The sequence below is a fragment of the Tyto alba genome, unplaced genomic scaffold (genome assembly GCF_018691265.1).
Source record: "Tyto alba isolate M040663 unplaced genomic scaffold, T.alba_DEE_v4.0 Super-Scaffold_41, whole genome shotgun sequence".
NCBI classification, from domain to species: domain Eukaryota; kingdom Metazoa; phylum Chordata; class Aves; order Strigiformes; family Tytonidae; genus Tyto; species Tyto alba.
The window spans coordinates 14536370-14554398 of record NW_024881317.1 but is presented as its reverse complement, the minus strand read 5'-3'; the positions used below and the strand labels follow the sequence as shown (position 1 = coordinate 14554398).

The window sequence follows — 18029 nt, the reverse complement described above, 5'->3', positions numbered from 1 at the left end:
CCTTTCATTATCTGTAGTAGTTTAAGCTATCATGATTGAAGCTTTGCTGACTTTGTTTTGTTGTGAAGATTATCAATGTTTCACTGTACTTCTTTCAGCCTGATCTTGGTGCTTATGCTGCCATTTTTTTATATGCTGGTGATACTATTGATAGATTCTTCATTTAGAGACAGTAAACCTAGGGAACCCTTCCATTCCACTTTTTTGTTTGGGATGTAGACTTAGCCAAGGATACTGGCAAAGCAGAGGTGATCTTCAAGAGGCTTGTACCAGGCAGAGTAGATCTTGTCTGAGTGGAAATAAATGACAGGTGAGGATTCAGCCACTATTTGTTTTATATTTCTATAGCTTTTGATGTAAGAAAACGGTTGAATTTGCAATTAATTATGACATAATTTTATCAGCTCTTTCTTATCAGAATATTGATTTACTGTTGTTTTTGGCAGAGTTTTGCTTTTGTCATGGGCTTCATGAATGAAAGAAAGGAGCCTTTCTATAAGCTTCTTTTTTCTGGTGAAGCTTCAGGAAGGATCACTTTGTGGCATATTCCTGATGTCCCTGTGTCAACATTTGATGGTTCGCCAAAAGGTTTGGCAATTTTGTGCTCTTGATACAGTCTTTTTAATTGTGTCTTTAAGTCAGTTTTCATGAAAATATTTTCATACTAGAAAGTGATGCTCATTCATTCATTGTGTGATGGTTATCTGTATTTAAAAGGAGCAAGACACTAACAAAGATGAGTGTCTGAAAATTCTTCATGGGACTGAACATATAAATGTTCTATTTCCTTACCATCTGCCCATAAATGCTTTTTTACCAAATGCCAAGAAAATTTACTTAGTTGGTCCTGCTTATGGTTGTTCATGGGGAGGTATGAAAGAAATGATTTAGTAAGATGTTATCTAGTGTTGGAATAGAAACTGCTGACTTTCCATCCTGAGGCTGCCAAAAGGATAAGTTAGGGGAAGTGTTGAAGAGATGAAAATGTATATTTTGCTTTGTTTGGATTTTTATTTTGTTTTGAAAAAAAAATTTTAACATTCCCAACTCTTTTCCCCCACCCTCTAGAGATCCCAATTACAACTACATGGACTCTTCAGGATAATTTTGATAAATACCATTCAATGTCAGAAGGCATTATTGATCATCTTTGTGCATCTAAAGATGGAATCAAAAGTGCAGTTGTCAGTTCCTCTGTGTACATACCCAGTCTTGATAGGCTCGTGTGTGGATGTGAAAATGGGAAAATTTTTATAACACAAGGTTTAAAAACTGCAAGAGCAAGACTTTTAGAAAACTTACCTTCACTGAAAGGTAAGTTTTATCATTTTTGTTCAAATTCACCTCTATCAAGCACAGAAGACTGCATACTTCTGACATCTCCTCCAGTGATCCCTGTAAAAAATCTCTAATGAATAGGGGTGATGGTCAGGGATTGAATGAGGGAAATGGAAGGTTATGATGTTTCTCCCTCTGTAGCTGGTCTATCAGATCACAGCTTAGTTACTACCAAGGTACTTGGCACTGTTAGGAGACCTGAAATGGCTGTGGGGATGGAGTCACCTGGAAATGAGATATGTGGGATGTCATAACATGGGCAGTAATCATCTTTCATTTTCCTTCTAAAAGATCATTCCACCGAAGGAATAGAAAGGGTACATCTCAGTAGATGAAGCTCGGAGTTCAGACCCTTTTAAGAACATGTCCAAAATTCTTTAATCCCATATAAAAGGATTGTTGTATTTAGTCTTTTGAATCTCATGATTTTAGCAAATGTACTGTAAAATATGGAACCCCTATTCTTAAAGAGCAGAAATAATTTGTGTACCATTTTTTTTCAGATTATCTATTTTACAAGGTTCTCAACGGTCATAGTAGCGTTGTCACTTGTTTACTTTATCCGCATGATAAATCGGTAAGATTTGATCCAAGCTGGCTTTTATCAGGAGGGCAGGATTCTGTTGTGATCTGCTGGGATATTTTTACTGGAGGCATCTTACACCAATTTAATCTGCAGTCTGGTCCAGTGACAGAGCTCTTGCGATCTGCAGAAAACTACAGAGTAAGTAAAAGCATAATAAATGATGTCTCAAAAAAAAATATTATCTCTATATGCATGTATGTGTATGTGTGTATATATGAGTGAAAAAAAAATATCTGGCAATACTTTTATCCTGCAGCACGTTATCCTTAATTTACATTCACTTAATTGTCTTGTTTAAAAGTTGCTTTTTATTTCAGGAGGTCGATTTCTTGTTAGTTTGTAACTTCAGTGATTCAGAAAAATTGTCTTAAACATGTGACATTAAATTGAAGCTGTTAACATTCTATTCGTTATTTTTAATATAATGATTATCGATCTATATGTTAATCTGACTATCTCCTAACTTTTGAAGTTGAAAAGTGTAATCAGTAAGGCTATAGGGATTTGAACATAGTAAGAAAGGATTTGGACCAATGGTATTTTAATCTAAGTGTGTATGCTTGATTATGGTTCCTGACACATCCTAGTGGTCATTTGCATGTATGCTTTTGTGTTATGAGAGTAAAACAATTTTTGTATGTTTTTTCTTTAAGTGAATTTTGAAGTGAAAAGTTAGAAGATGATTTACTGTACTGAATGCTCTGTGAAATTTTGTTGAACAAATTCTGTCCCTGTTGTATTCCATGAGGCTGGGATTTCATCTTTTTCCTCTCAGAAAGCCTGTGAAGACATATTTGATACTTATGGTTGACTCAGAGATTGCTCACATGCCAACACTAAGTAGTCCAAAAGATGTTTTGTAATGGCATAAGTTCTTAATGTTTGTAAGGCTTCCTTTAGCCCTTCTTCTAGAAACTAGGTAGGATTTAATGCCTGCTTGGGTGGTGTTTCAGTTTTCTTTACAGGGCTGAATTCTTCCATAGAGTAAATTTCTTCAAATGTCACCAAAAATTACTTGCAGGAAGGGAAGGCTTTGCAGAATCAGATCCATGCAGTGTGAAATGAAATTGTAGCATACCCTATTTTTTTGTTAGAAATACATTGCCCTTGGCTTTTGTGTCATAAGACCTAACATAATTTTATATCACATGAACAGCAGTTTAGTTTAAGATTTTTTTTACTACTTTCTCTTCTGGTACAACTGTTGCTGCATATTTGGTTATATAATCACTGCTTTGATAGGATAGGCTAAGTAATGTGAATAAATGGTATTTAAACTCTATTTTTTAAAAAAATGAAAAATCAGAGTGGATTGTATGTTATTCTGTCAGATCAGTTGTACAGCTAACCTGTGAAGTTGGAGATGTAGACTGAAGTAAAACATTATTTTTTAAAATGAGTATGTTCTGAGAAAGAAATTACTGGACAACTTTTACCAGGCTTGTTAGCATAATGTGGTTATGACTGTGGTTTCAGTGTTAAAACTGAAGTTCTTTCTGTTTTGCAGTTAAAAGACCATGGCATAGTGTGCTGTGTGTGCAGTGATCACTCAGTAGCAATTCTACACCTTCAGAAGAGAGTATGTCTCTTACATGCCAGAAAGCATCTGTTTCCTGTGAAGAAGATAAAATTTGACCCTGTTGAAAATCTGCTAATTGTTGGATGTGAAGATGATTCAGTTTATATTTGGGAAATTGAAACAGGTAATAAGAGAGGGAGTTTTTTTTTTTTCCACTTGCCTTAAGTTTTGTTTGTCTGTCATGTGATGTTACACAAACCTAATTTATAGAAGATCAAAGCAGAAATACTAACACATTGAATGTATTAATTAGAGAGTATAAATGTTTATATAAATAAACAAGAAATAAAATATTCATATGGTTCAAGGCATGTCACTACTGAAATACAGTAGTTTAAGCCAGATCCTGATAATCAGGTGATTAGCTGATATTGCAGTGAATTGAGTAGAATATTTCTGGAACCTATAAAAAACCCGTAAGCTATTCTCTTTAGTTATTGAAAAGAATTAAATTTTCTGTTCTAGCAATCCCATGTTAGAGCATGAAGTTCTGCTTTCTTCAGCAAAATCATCATCTGAGAAACCTTTTGAGTTAATTGATAATCAGTTAATAGTGGAAGAAATTACAAACTTCACAACTGTGTAGTCAGGAGAACTAAAGCTGAGTATTTCAGGTTAAACTAGATTCCCAGGTGATTTGAGAGTGTAATGCTAATTCACAAGGGTAATAAATGTAGTTATTTGAACTTTGACAGACGCAACTATTAGAAGATGTAATGGTAGTAGACATTACTACAATACTGTGTTTTCATGCAATTCAGAGCTGCGTGTCGTGGAGGGGGGAAGTGCATAATGAGTTTAGAACCACTGAAACGCACAGCGTATTAATACTGTATAAAAGCATAGATTTACAAATGTAACACTGAGATCACAATTTACTTTACAAGTTATTGCAACACACTGTCTAGGCTGTCAGCTTTGGACAAAAAAGTCCCATGTCATAAAGTACAAAATATCTGTGTTTAATGAAGGACTTGGCAAAATGTGTACAGCATAAATTACAAGCTTGTTGTGTCAGTAAGCTATTTAATATCATTAAGCTGGCCCAGGAAATGCCTTCTGGTACCTACTTTTTTCTCAAAGGTACTGAGTTGATGCTTTAAATAAAAGGCTTAGAATAAAATTAAATTGAATTAACAATTATGGTTGGCTAAATCCCATGGTTTTATGCTGGTGTTTTTTTCCTACAGCTAATCAAAAAGATGAAGCTCTCTTACAAATTCTCATATTTTCGCATTGCATTTTGAGATTTAAAATTCTTTTAATCTTTTTGTTTAAAAACATCAATAAAACTAAGAAAAGATGTGACCTTAGGAGACTGTTAAATTGTATGTAGTGTTGTACTTGTTTTTCTTTGCTGTCTTATTGTTGCTGAGTGATTATATGATGTTTTGTTTAGAATTTTAGCTTTAGTTGCACTGCTGGGGAAAACAATACAAGGTCAAATTTTCAAAAGTAAATACTAGACTCTGAGTTAGGGTAGTCTAAACTTGTTGTCCTGCATCTGTTGTTGTTTCTTGCATAACTTTCAATTCTGTTTCTTGGTAAAGATCTGATATGATTCTTGTATGTGTTCTGCTCTTTATGTGGATGCATGATATTACAGTTTTCAGTGCATTTTCTCCAGTCAGGAAGGGGCATGGGTTCTACCTTTCTGCTCAATTATCTTTCTGGAGGGTTTGTGGAATGGTACTGTCTTGGGATCCTTCTTCCTTTCTTGTCATTCCTCTAATCCCTTCATTTTACTGATTTCTGTCAGTACATCTGCAGTATTGCAAGTTGTTACTTCCCTCTCCTCACGTCTCCTCCCTCTAAAAGGAAGAATGTTTCCTCTCCAATGTGTTCTCTTCTGTTCCTAAAGGTACCACTAGATCTCATGATTATTTCCCCCCTGTAATGGCAGTATGCATCTTTTCTATGCAAATAGTATTTCTGTTAACAGTAAAAGCTGTAAGCTGTATCTTCCCCATACTTTAGCACAAAGTAAACAAACCAGCAAAAATTTGAAATTAATTTGATTATCATTGCCTAAATGCTTATTCCATAGCAAGTGCGAGAAAGTCACCATTTCTAGTGTTAAAGTATTAAAGGTGGAAGGGAAAGTTACTGTACTAGATCCCTGTTGTAACTAAGGTAGACTACAGCAGGCGTCTAAATTTTCAGCAATTGTTATTTAATACACACGTTGTTATGAAGCAGTTTGTCCTACCAGTTTCCAGTTGTTCTATCTACATCTTCATTGCTTTTTTAAAGCTAATATTGAAAAGGGTTGAGAAATCTAGGTGGGGGAAATGTTCTTATAGAATGTGTTCTTCCATTTCATGGCTAAAAAGGGCAATTCTCAAAAACATGTAACTGTAGGTAGGCTGTTGCCTAAGTGCGCATCAATTTGGGAGCTGAGACATCCTTGAAGGTTGTTATACCTAAATGTTTATTAACATTTTTTGTAGAGTTATCTTTCAACCAAAGGATTAGTGTGCATTTGAAACTGCAGTAAAATTGAGCAAATAAATGTATTAAAGGACCACAGAATATTTTGTTTCCTTGTAAATCTGTTGTCATAGCTATAATTTTAAACTGATCTGAATCAGTTATTTTCTGTCAGAACTTAATCACTTTGTTTAAAAAAGGAAATAGATGAGAAAGTAAAGCTCTAAAACACTGATGTTGAGCAGCAATAATTATTTTTCTTACATAGTTTTACAATGCATTTATTATGGATCCATCATAGTCTGTGCTATTATATTTGTAGGATACAGTGTCACAGCTCCTCAGGTGCTCCTATGATGTCAATTAAGGTTAAATCTCACAAGATGGCAGGTCTTAATGTGCCTCTTGTCAAGACATCGGATTTTGAGGGGATTCAGACCCTGTAGTATGTCAATGCAACACTTAATTCCCTTCTTTAAAAAACAAAACAAAAAAAAGCCTTCTCAAACCAACCAACTAAGACCCCAAAACATTAAGCGAAAATAACTATGCTAATGATGCGAGAAAGAGTATAATTTAATCCATCATAGCACAAAAATTTAGTTTAAAAGTTGAATTATTAACAAAGCTTATTTCTAGCACTGTAGAGGCATCACGAAAAATATCTAGTTCATATCACTAGTTCATATCAAGGCATGCTTATAGTAGGACTTGTGTTGCACACTGGTGTCTGCAGTGGTGTACAACAGAATTGTTCTTGTGTTGTGCACTAATAAGGGGGACTATGTTTTGTGCTTTCAGACTTCAAAGATAAACTTAACATGTTTATTTTCTTAGGTTTATATTTTTCATGGGAAGTGTTTATTATGGTAAAAAATTTGAAGATTTAAATATATCCCACATCTATAAAAAAAAATTGTGCAAGTTCCCAGCTTTTTACTGTTACAAATTCAGTATTCTTATTACTGCATGGAATGTATACAGTTAACGAGAAATAGTACTGATGGGTCATAGGTATTCCAAACTTCTGGAGCTAAGTAAATAATTGTTAAATAATTCACTCTGTCATTTTTAAATGGAAACTTTTGGCTGTTGATTTAAAAAGTCATCTATGTAGGCCTGAGAAAAGGCAATTCTATGTGTGGTGTTAGAGAAGGCCAAGTATGCACTACTTAGAAAGGTATCTTGCATGATTAAATGGTACTTACATCCAGTGTATGCTTTTGAATTAACTGCTGACAGTGGGGATACTTTTATCCCCATAGTGTGATGCAATGAGGTTCCTCCTTAGTTAAAACAAACAAACAAAAAAAAACAAAACAAAACCAAAACAAAACAAAACAACCCACCAAAAAAGAAAAACAAAACAAACATTTATTTCCTAGATTTCTGGAGAGTAAATATTGTGGAGTGAATTCACTGCTGCTGCTGTGTGTGCTTAACAACATGGAAATGACTTTGACTCATTAATTCTATAGAGATGCTAGGACTAAATGCAAATTGATGCACTCAACTATATAAGTACTAATAGTTTCTATACAATGCCCAAGGCAGCCCAAACTTAAGAGTCTGGAGACAGAATTACATCTTAGATGCTACTTTATTTAGTACAGATAGATAACTTCACACTAAATTATAGTGAATTCTTTGTAAATCAGTGAGATTTAATAGCATCGGACTGTAATGGTACAGTAGAGACAAAAATCAGCGTGTATTTTAACTGTCTCTCTTTTAGCCACAAAAATGCTGCCCATTGATACCACTGCTCATATATATTACATATTCGTAAAGGATGCAGATGGTTAAAAGTGTGAATTTTAGTTGCTGTTTCTGTATCTTCTCTTACTAATATCACGCAAGAATGAGAGCTACAGTCAGCACCTCTTAAGGAACAGACGGAACACAAGAAAGGATGAAGTTATTTGCTACATTAGTAATTAACAAATTAATTTTGTTTTATCTTAGTAAGTAAAAGATGCCATCTAGGCGTACCTGAGAATTCCTAGACATACCTGGGAATATCTGAGAAGGCCTACTAGGATATACTGTAGTTGGTTTAATGTTGAATTATATTTGTATTGCAGGAGAAAACGAGAGGTCATGGCGTTGATCCTTGAAATTGGCCTGACCTAGATCAAGAGCTATGTAGATACTTCAGTACCACTCAGGCAGACAAAGCATTGTTCAGGTGTATGGGAAAGATGTATACAGCATCACAGACAAACCTCTGCAGAAACACTGCAGCCTTTCATTATGATTTTAATCTGTTGGCAAATGAACGGGCAGCCATGCATAGTAAGTACCACTTGCCTATATAGTTACCTGTGAGCTGTTACCCAACTCATTTAAATAGGATGATGTCTAAGTGGTAGTCTTGTGCTTGGATTCCATTATGGAAATGGACATAAGGTAAAGTTTTTCTTGTTTCTATAGTAAAAAAAGTAGTTTTCTTTATTCTTTTTCTGGCTATGCAGTTAGCTTCATGACTGAGACTATGCCTCTTTAAGTGGAAGTCAGTAGAGGACCTGATTTTGTGTCAGACTCATATATCACTGCAGTTTAAAAAAAAAAAAATCTGAACGGTGTTACTGTACTAGAGTTAATGGATAACTGGGAAAACAGCCAGTCTGTTTATAATTTCAGGCTGTGGATTAAGGAATTTCCATGAATATTTCAATATTTACGCTGTTGTAGAGTCAGCAGTAATTCTGTAGAATTTGGCAGATGACTTTACAAAAGTTTAGGGTCATCTAGTACCTATGACTGTCCTTCAGTTATACCAGTTTAGCTCCAAAACTGTCCTTCCACTAGGTAATTAAGAAGATGACATAGTCTAATTTCCTATGACAAAGGCTGACACACTTTTTGAAAAAGTATTCTGAAGTTCTTAAAAAAATTAAGTTGTCTTTTAGCAGGCTTCCTTAGCAAGTTTTTTACACTTTATGGGTTGAGAGAAACATTGTCACACAGATTAAAATCTAAGCCAGTAATACTTTGTGTACAGCTGCTTGTACCCTCTCTTCATGAGATTCCCACTGACAATGTGAAATAAGGTATCTCCGGCAAATTCCAAGTACAATGGGCTGCCTTTGCAAATAAGTAGGCATTTCAGCATAGGTTATGCTGGAATGTATTAAATATCAAGTGTATAGCTGACTTCAGGTAGAATTTATCTTATCTAATTTGAGACTTCTATCTGTATTTAAGACCTCTATGTATAAGCTAGTAGTTGATGTTGGCTTTGTAGTGAGCGGGAGGAAGTAGAAATACGTAAAAGCCTGTATCTTCTCCCCACTGACTACAAAGGGAGTCTAAAGAAGAGCTGGGGGCAGGCAGGAAGCAAAGCTAATTGCATGCTGATATTACAGGTCTAGAATAAGATAAATTGGATCCCATCCTTTTAGTCCTTTGGTTTACAGAACAAAGCCAAATTATTCTGTTTTAAGTTTAAATGTTGTTATTGCACATTCATGTGGGTAGTGATATGGAAAACAATACAGAAGCCATGAACAAATACCTGTGTAGTGTTATGTATTTTGCCTAAATTTTAATATATGGATACAGCAACTTTCCATTACAGTGGAATATCTTTCCATGACAATAAATATTGATCTAATAATACATTTGGAATGTTAATATAGCATGTGTACAGGATATGTTCCAAAGTTATGTGTGCTAGAAGACAAATATGAAAATCAATAACAAATTTAATTGTAATTAAAGTGCAGAATATTTTTTCCAATAGCCGCCACTTGAAATCCACTTCAATAAGGAAATTAGCTGTTATCTGTATTGCTTTTGCATTTTCCTAAGCAGTTAGTATTTTTACTTCTTTTTAAAATGTAAATATCAGTATGATAAGATGTAATAATAAAAGGATCAGTGTTTTTCCTGCTGTATACAGCATATGGAAGCATGTGTACTGAGCCACATTTCTACCTAATATGTATTGAGAGTGAAGAAAGAATGGGTAGACTCTAAAGAGCAATTTTCTTTGCTCAATACTAGATTTAGTCTTTCAATTATTTCTAGTTTAATATTAATTTATTCCTTGAAGTTCATCCTGCTTGCAGAATGAATCATCTCCCAGTTTCCTGTTATTTTCTTTGGCCTTGCAAGTCTTGTTCTGTTTTATTGTTTTACACCATGCTTAATGTAAGTTTAAAAATAGAACATCACTTAATAAACCTTTTTGTTCAATTATCATAATAGTAAAAATTTAACTTTACGCTGGCTACACTGTATTTTTCATACTTACCCAGGTGTTTGAGAACTTTCTTGCAAGATGCTAGCCCAACACAGAGAAAATTTGAAACGTGCCTAAAGAGTATTTTTGCTGAGGTCAGATCTCCTGTACAGTCAAAATAAAGTATATGCTTACAATGCTTACTAGAAAAGGTCACAATCATCAATAAATAATAGATTGGATGCTGTGTTTTTGGAGGACTGTATCTAGTTAAGTCATTCAGATGGTAGATGAAATGGTTTGAATAGAAAGTACATAAGATAGTAAGGCAAAAGAATTATGAAATATGTTGGGACATTACTGCACTTCAGTTTGAGAAGATCATTTTACAGGCTTCTTACCTGAATACACCAGGAATTGTCTTGCTGCACTGTTGTCTATGACACTGTCATTACTGTTATTGTTGATATACTATATTAGAACAGATTCAAGTACTGATTCAGCTCACTTGTGTTCACAGTATTAGTTTATACACTAGCTTATGTGATGAGGGAAGCCTGTCAAAAATGTGGAAAACATCTTCCTTTGATCTTTTTCAAACAACCATTAAGGGTGCTTTCACATGTTAATGTAGCAATGCCATTATTTTTCACTCCTTGTTTAGAAGCTGTTTTTTTAAAAGTAGACACCTATGTGTTTCATGACTTCAGCATGAATGATAAATGGTTTGAAACACTTTTCCTGAGAAATAAAAAAATCCCAGCACCTTAAAATAGCTGTTGAGCATAAAAACTTAAGTTCAAGCCTTTAAAAACTACACAAGTACCAGTAAATTAAAACAGGCTTTCAATGAGATTGGCAGCCCTCATAAAATACAGTGTCTATCATTAGTCCAATCTATATGTAAGATCACATCTATCAAAAAAAAAAAATTAAAAATAGACAACAGTTCAGAAACACTCTGAAAATATTTCTTGCGATGCAAATACTTCTTCTTTTTCAACACCATCCTTGCTGTGGAGAAAATGAAATTACACATAGTGGTGTTATACATCAAACATTTGATCATACTAATGGTCAAATATGCTGGAACTTTTTCGAGCACTGTTTAAAGATCATTTGTATGTAGTAATATATGCTCCAATATTTATATAATTGGTGCCAACATTAATAGGTCTTCTAACCCTCTGGTGAACTCTGTGCAAGTATTGCATGAGTTGCAGAATGTATGGGATTTTGTTCGGGCTGTTTGGGCTGTTAGTGTTTTTTTAAGTAGGCCTTCAGTATGTCTGACAACTTATCTCCAGAAATTACTGATTAAACTGTTTAGAAAACTAAAGATTAGGTTTTGTCAGGTCACTGTGAGGAAATTAGTATAGTTTTAATGAAACTTAGAACTGTATCAAAGTACACTTTGTCATTAACTTACTATATGTTTATGCCTAGATAATTTTAGAAGCAAGAATAAGGACACTCCCGTGACCCTTTTGTCCTTGCAAAATTTAGTGAGTTACAGTCTCTTTTTATATTCCTCTAATTTTCCCTTTCTCTCCCTCTGTGTCTCCATCTTCCTCTTCAGGTCATTGGTCAGAATTGGATTTGAATTGGTGAGTGTGGCCTAGCTGATAAATCCTGTGGTTGCGTTTCATATGCTGGAGGCTGTGGTGTGGCTAGGGTCAAAGTCATAGCACTCAATACCTTTTTCTTTTTTTTTTTTTTTTTTAATGAACTCTACATAGACTAAAGATCTGGGACTATGCAATACTCAGTTTTAGAGTCCTTGGCAGCTACATCTTGTAAGTCTTTTGTGACTTATTGAACACACCACTTGCATACAGTTTGTGTGGTTTTACATGCTTGGGAGCAAAAAAATTCACTTTCTCCTGACTAGCAAAGTTTACCTGTAGGGTCCTATGCCCCTGGTCAGAAGTCCTCAGGGACAGAAGTCCAAGTCATTTAGGAGTAAGATGCACTGTGAAATGATTTTGTTAGGAAGGGGCACCAGGCTGATATCTCTGCAGTTCGTATGAGTAGGGCAATGAGCTTTATCTTTAACTGATGCTAAACCATAAATCTTCAGAAGTGCCAAATGGCCAAATTTTGATAAATTCTAGTTGATAGAAATGCCTATAGAGTTGTTTTAGTGAACTATTGTTAGACTTTTGGGTAGCAAAATTAAATTTTTGGTAAAATTGTCATAATTTTTATGAATGAAAACATTAAAGCGTTAGAAGGCTTTTGGAGAGATGGAATTTTTCAGGAAGAAATTGTATATAACAAATTTTCATTAGTTTCTATGTTGTTTTTCCAAGATACTCTGTAGTTTGAGTAAAATTTCTTTTGTTTCAGTCTAACCCTGTGCTTTAATAAAAGTCCTGGCATTCAGTCTTGTACACACACTCACAAATTATACACATACTTGATTCACACCCACACAATATCTTTGCTTCATTTTAGAATTATACAATATAATATTGGTAAGCAATTTGTTTAAATAATAGATTTATCTTAGGTCAGGCACATTTGTGAATGCACCCAGAATAAGGGCTCTAAAGTCTGCTTGGTTGTACAAAAAGCACATCTGTGCATACTCTTTCTGATATTAGGGCAAATAAAGCTGCTTTGATATTCTTGATAGTGATCTCTCAAACAATTATATTGCGCCTAATTTCATCATCCCTTGTGAAACTATGAAGAATAGCCCTTAGAAAACTATGGCACAAATATTGAGAGCCCTGTTGCATTACTAGGAGTAGTCAGTTGAAGACTGTGAAAGGCTTGTATCTCCCTGGAACAGGAGCTTTTCATATTTGGAAAAAGGCTCTAGTGATTTAGCTCTTCTGTTCTTAGGTCATGGTCTGACCTTCAACGTTAACAGTCAGGGCAGACATCACGTGGGTTGAGATCTTCTTGATTTCTCTCCCCACTCCACCTTCATGCTTAAGAGGCATCCTTAGAGAAAGGGAGAACCTGCAGAGTGAGTTAACCCAGCTGTGCACTATTGAACTGAGACAAGATAACTTACTAGGCCAAGAGTACCCTAACATTAAACAATTAAGACAGTACAATGTTAAATAATTACTGGTTTAAACAATCTTTCTTTAAGAAAGCAGCTCTGTGAGGGAATTCAAGGTAGTTAAAGGTAACATATATGATGCAAATGATAACATGAAATAAGATGGAATGTTGCCGTTTTACTGTAGTTTCTCTGCATGTCTTATGCTGCTAGTTAAATCCCTTTCTAAAAAGCATAAAGGATGAGGAAACATTGATTAGCATATTTACAAATTGTGAACAATTCAAAATAAGTCATAAGCATGAATATATATGCTTTGTGGAAGTTTAATGTTTGGGAGGTTTTTTTGTTTGTTTTAATTCATCAGCCTTAAGTTAAAACTTGACTAATGTTTTGCCTTTTTTAGGACATCTTATATTTTATACATGTAAGCCTCAGGTCAGTCTGTAGCTCGCACTTGAATATTTCATAGTTCTCTAAATTTGAGCCATTGTTCAGTAACTACTTATTGATGTAGAATAGTAAAAGGTGGTGGGGCTTGGAAAAGACTATCTCAGGAAAAAAAAAAGCAATGTCATATTTTGTCCAATCTGCAGAAGCCGAAGATATGCCCTTTTACACTGAGAACAGTCAGGTATCGTATGTATACATACACACATAATTTTATGTACTTTTTGTACATAAGTTCAGAGCTGGCCACTTCTGTTCAGCCTAGTTTAGCAGATTTACTCTATCTCGACAATTCCTGTTACAGGATTATTGTGCTTTGCTGTTTAGAATAGCTTAGGTGGAGTCAGAGAGAGAACAAGGGGAGTTTTAATGTCCTCGTGGGGTGTTACGTCTGCAGAAGAAATACTAAGATGAGGACTGGCTGCATTGGAAAACTGCTTTTTTTTACCTACGTATGTAAACCTGCATTATATATGATATTCCAGTAGTTTTCTTTGTATTGTTCTTCATTGCTTTATTTAGCTGAAGGATATTCTGCCAATAGTTTGCTAATATTATTCTGAAAAATTCCAGTAATGTACAGCAGCTGTATTATATGACAGAAATCTTCTAAATGCAAAAATAGAGTGTCTGCCAAGACACTACATGCTCCTGTATACAGTGCTGTAGTCACAGGGCATCTCCACTGTTAATCTATTTCAGTATGGAAAATATCCTTTTAAAGATTATTAGATTTTAATAGGCTGGGCTTTGTTTGATCTATCCCATTTCTATTTGCTAGATCTCATTTACTTTTGTCTTGATACTGGTTGGAAACACATATACTTATTTAATGCAATGTTTGTTCCATCTGTTTTGGACCATTTGATATAAGAATGGTAGCACTAGCAGATAGCAGAAATTTTTCAAGCGAAGTGTTTGACTACTTTCTTGGAGCAGGATGGTAGACTTATGAAATTCAACCATCTTCTAGTGAGGAACATAAAATGTCTGTTTGCCTGACTCTACCAACATAGAAGAACGTGGGCAGGTGTTGCTTATCAAGTGAAATAGGTATTTGTGAAAAGGAAGATCTTGACAGAAAATAAACCAACTAATATTACAGATGATAGATACTTGGTCTGAAAGGTGAGTTTTTTGTTTTGGCTACTAATAAAGAAAGGGATTGTTCTTGACCATATGCTTATAAAATAAAATAAATTCTGATACCATTTTTCATTCACAGAACACTTATGCTGTAAGATTCAGCTGAGTTACTAGGTCACAGCAGCACTGCAACATTGAAAAGATTTTCAATACTTTAACTGTGACAGCAAACAGAAAGCACTGGAGCCTGATGATATGACAGGTCGTGATGTCAGTGAATATCTCATCTTGAGGCAGGATAATATATGTGACCTCCCCAGTAAAAATGCATCATTCAGTAAGAGCAGAACCTGAAGAGCTGTGTGGACAGTGCTAACAACAAGAGACACAATTTGTAGTACTTGGTCCAGAAGAATAAGATGTTGTAATAGTCTCTAGCCAGTCACATCTGGTGGTCCAAAGCTGCCCAGGAGAGTGAAATACTCCACTCTAGTCTGTTCCTGAGACTTCGTTGCCATGGTCGCAGCTTTAGAGAGATAAAGACTTCATTTTCCTGTATTTTGTATGTATAGTAGGGGGTCATAACAGTGGTGTTGCTGCTATGTAGAAAATCCTATCTTTCCCCTTTCATCCATTGTTGTTTTATGCTCCCCAATCAAAAGCTTTTGGGCTCATTTGTATTTAAAATGCTTGAGGTTTGAGAGTTGTCTTTACTTCTGTCCCCTTTTCTGTACTCCTATGTACAGGCTGTGTCTTTCTATTTTTATTTTCCTTTAGAATAGGAAACAACATATTCCTAACAACTAACTGTTTCTGGAACAACAACCAACCTGCCCCAGTATTCTTTTGAATGTTTGCAGTGGTCAGAATGTCTTTTTCACATATGCATGTTTCTTCATCCTTTCCCCGCCCCCCATTTGTTTCTCTTATGTTCAGGAATCACAGGATACAGATCTCTTCCTTTATTTTCTCTCTGCCACCTACTTGCTCTGCACATGAGTATTTTGAGCTCTTCAGAAGTATAAACTGGATGAGATAAATATTTTGTAATACTTTTATGATCACCACCACCACCCCCTCCTTCCATCACACTCATTTTGCTATGTACTTTGTATTTTATGCTCTTTTACTGCAGCTCCAGGTATACACACAAATCTGTACATATATACACACACACAGAGATCCATGCTGAAGTAGTATATGCAAGCAAGCATGGGGTTTTTTTTTAAGGGAACCATCTCTAGGAGATGCTACTTTGAGATAGCTGTTATGAATGATATATAAAGTAATTAAAGATGAAACTCTTAAGTTTTTGAAATTGATTTTATGAAATCATAGCCTTCTTCAGTAAGAAACTAAGCTGGTTGTCCAGGGCGTTGTTTTCTATTCAATGTTCCTGTCTGTAAATGTGCTTTGAAAAATAAAATAGAATTTTAACTCCTCTATGTGAGAGGCCAAGTTGTATTTTTTTGCCTAGTAGGAACCCAGAAATTTTTTTTTTTTTTTGATAATAAGTTAATTTTTTCTTCTCCAAACTATGCATACAAAGTGTTATACTTGCTATGGCATGATCCTGACACTGACACTTAGAAAAGAATTTGGTGGGTAGCAGAAGCGTTCAGTAACCCAACAGCTTGTTCAGTTGTTTTCTCAATTTGCATCCATAAGTCTATAATATGTGGAAGCACATCTGTCAGAAGTTGGAAATAAGATATATGTATGTATGTGTACAATATATAAAATTTCAGTTTGCTTTCATGTACATCAAGACAGCCTGTTTATTCCATTCAGGTCATGGTCTTCAAAGGTGAAATGCTGCTGTCCTCATTTTCTGTAACTTTTACCACTTCTGGTCTGTTTCTTTTTCCTTCAACTAAAAATTTGTCCTTCAACCAGAAGTTGAAAACTTGTCCCTGAAGCTGTTGCTGGGGAAGAAGCTCTGTTATATGGAACATAATGCATCTTAAGTATGTTTTCATTTTTACTCCTGTGTGTGTATGTATGTATAAGAGGATAAAATTCGGCCAATTTGGATCTTGACTTTTGTTGGAAAAATGGTTTTATCCTCTTTTGTCACTGTAGCATGATAGCCTTAATTAAATTATTGTATTTTATTATATATCCACAAGATTATTCCACAGAATTGTCTGGTTCTGAGGAAACCACCTCAGTACCTGTCTGGTGCTGAGACATTCATAGATGCCTCTGGAGCTAACAGAACCTGCTTTGAAGTTCTGTCTAATGCTAAAGAGGTATAATTAGGTCTCTGAAATTCAATACCATGCCACCAAAATTCTTGGATTTGTTAAAAAATGTATTGTAATCTCTGCCTTAGATCCTTGTCCATAAAAATAACATACACAGTAATTTCATAGGGATATTATAATAGTCTTTCTGAAGCACTTGAGTGCTGTAATAGTGAATTGCACAGACAAAAGTGATACAGAAAACAAGGATGGATATATATGTGTATGTATATATAGAAACATTCCCTGCATAGTGGACTTGCCACAGAAGGTAGTAGAGAAAGCTTAGAAAACTTACCAATAAGGGCGAACAACTTCTTAGTTGGTGACTTTAGTTCATCTTTTGCTCTGAATGGTGCAGGGAGTTCCCTGGGGAAATAGGACATGCCTATAGCTTGAAAGACTACATTGCATATATAAGGAGGCCAAAATAGTATTAGCTGAGCGACTGTATTATTTCCAAACTTCTGACCTTTGCAAACTCTATAAAATTTTTAAGGATGTGTGTTTGCTCACATCTAGTATGAATCGTTTAATCTTTTCTTGTAGGCATCTATTAATATAGTTTTTGTGTTCCTGAAATATTGAAATGTTGCAATGTTGAGATCTTTGTAACCAGTATTGTTTTGAAGTATTTGTAGACAGTCAAACTGTAAAGATTTTTGGGCAACTTGCTTTCCTTCCTGTAAATACTCAGTTCTGTAATGATCCCTGACGCTGGCTGCAAATCCTGGGAAGGGATGAAGAAAGCGACATATTAAATACAACTGGAGCTGATCCTTATTTTTTCACTGAAATATCATAGTAATCTATGGTATTCAGTTGATTTTGTAGGGGACAAATAATCAGTTGCATTACTTCCTTCTGCTCTGAATTCACGATACTACAGTGAACAGAAATGGATGAGTTTCAAAGAAATAATTTCAGATAAAGAGGTTTTATACACACACACACATACACAAACACTTATCGTATAAAATCCCTCAATCCCAGTCCAATATTTCTAGCAGCTGTTACTGATAGAACTTCATTGTTACACATTTTTTCTGGTAGCAGTGAAAGGGAAAAATCATGTAGTATTACTTGAGGCTACAAAGAATTCAAACTTAAGG

At 34.9% G+C, this 18029-nt stretch overlaps 1 protein-coding gene across 1 annotated transcript in view; it reads left to right on the top strand.

Moving 5' to 3' along the window:
• Positions 1 to 18029, top strand: part of WDR72 (WD repeat domain 72) — a 111769-nt gene that overhangs the window by 14979 nt on the left and 78761 nt on the right. Inside the window, exons 9-12 of the mRNA XM_032999274.1 lie at positions 447 to 588; positions 1069 to 1314; positions 1842 to 2062; positions 3432 to 3627. Of these exons, the coding sequence (XP_032855165.1) occupies positions 447 to 588; positions 1069 to 1314; positions 1842 to 2062; positions 3432 to 3627 (805 nt within the window). The remainder of the gene's footprint in view (positions 1 to 446; positions 589 to 1068; positions 1315 to 1841; positions 2063 to 3431; positions 3628 to 18029) is intronic.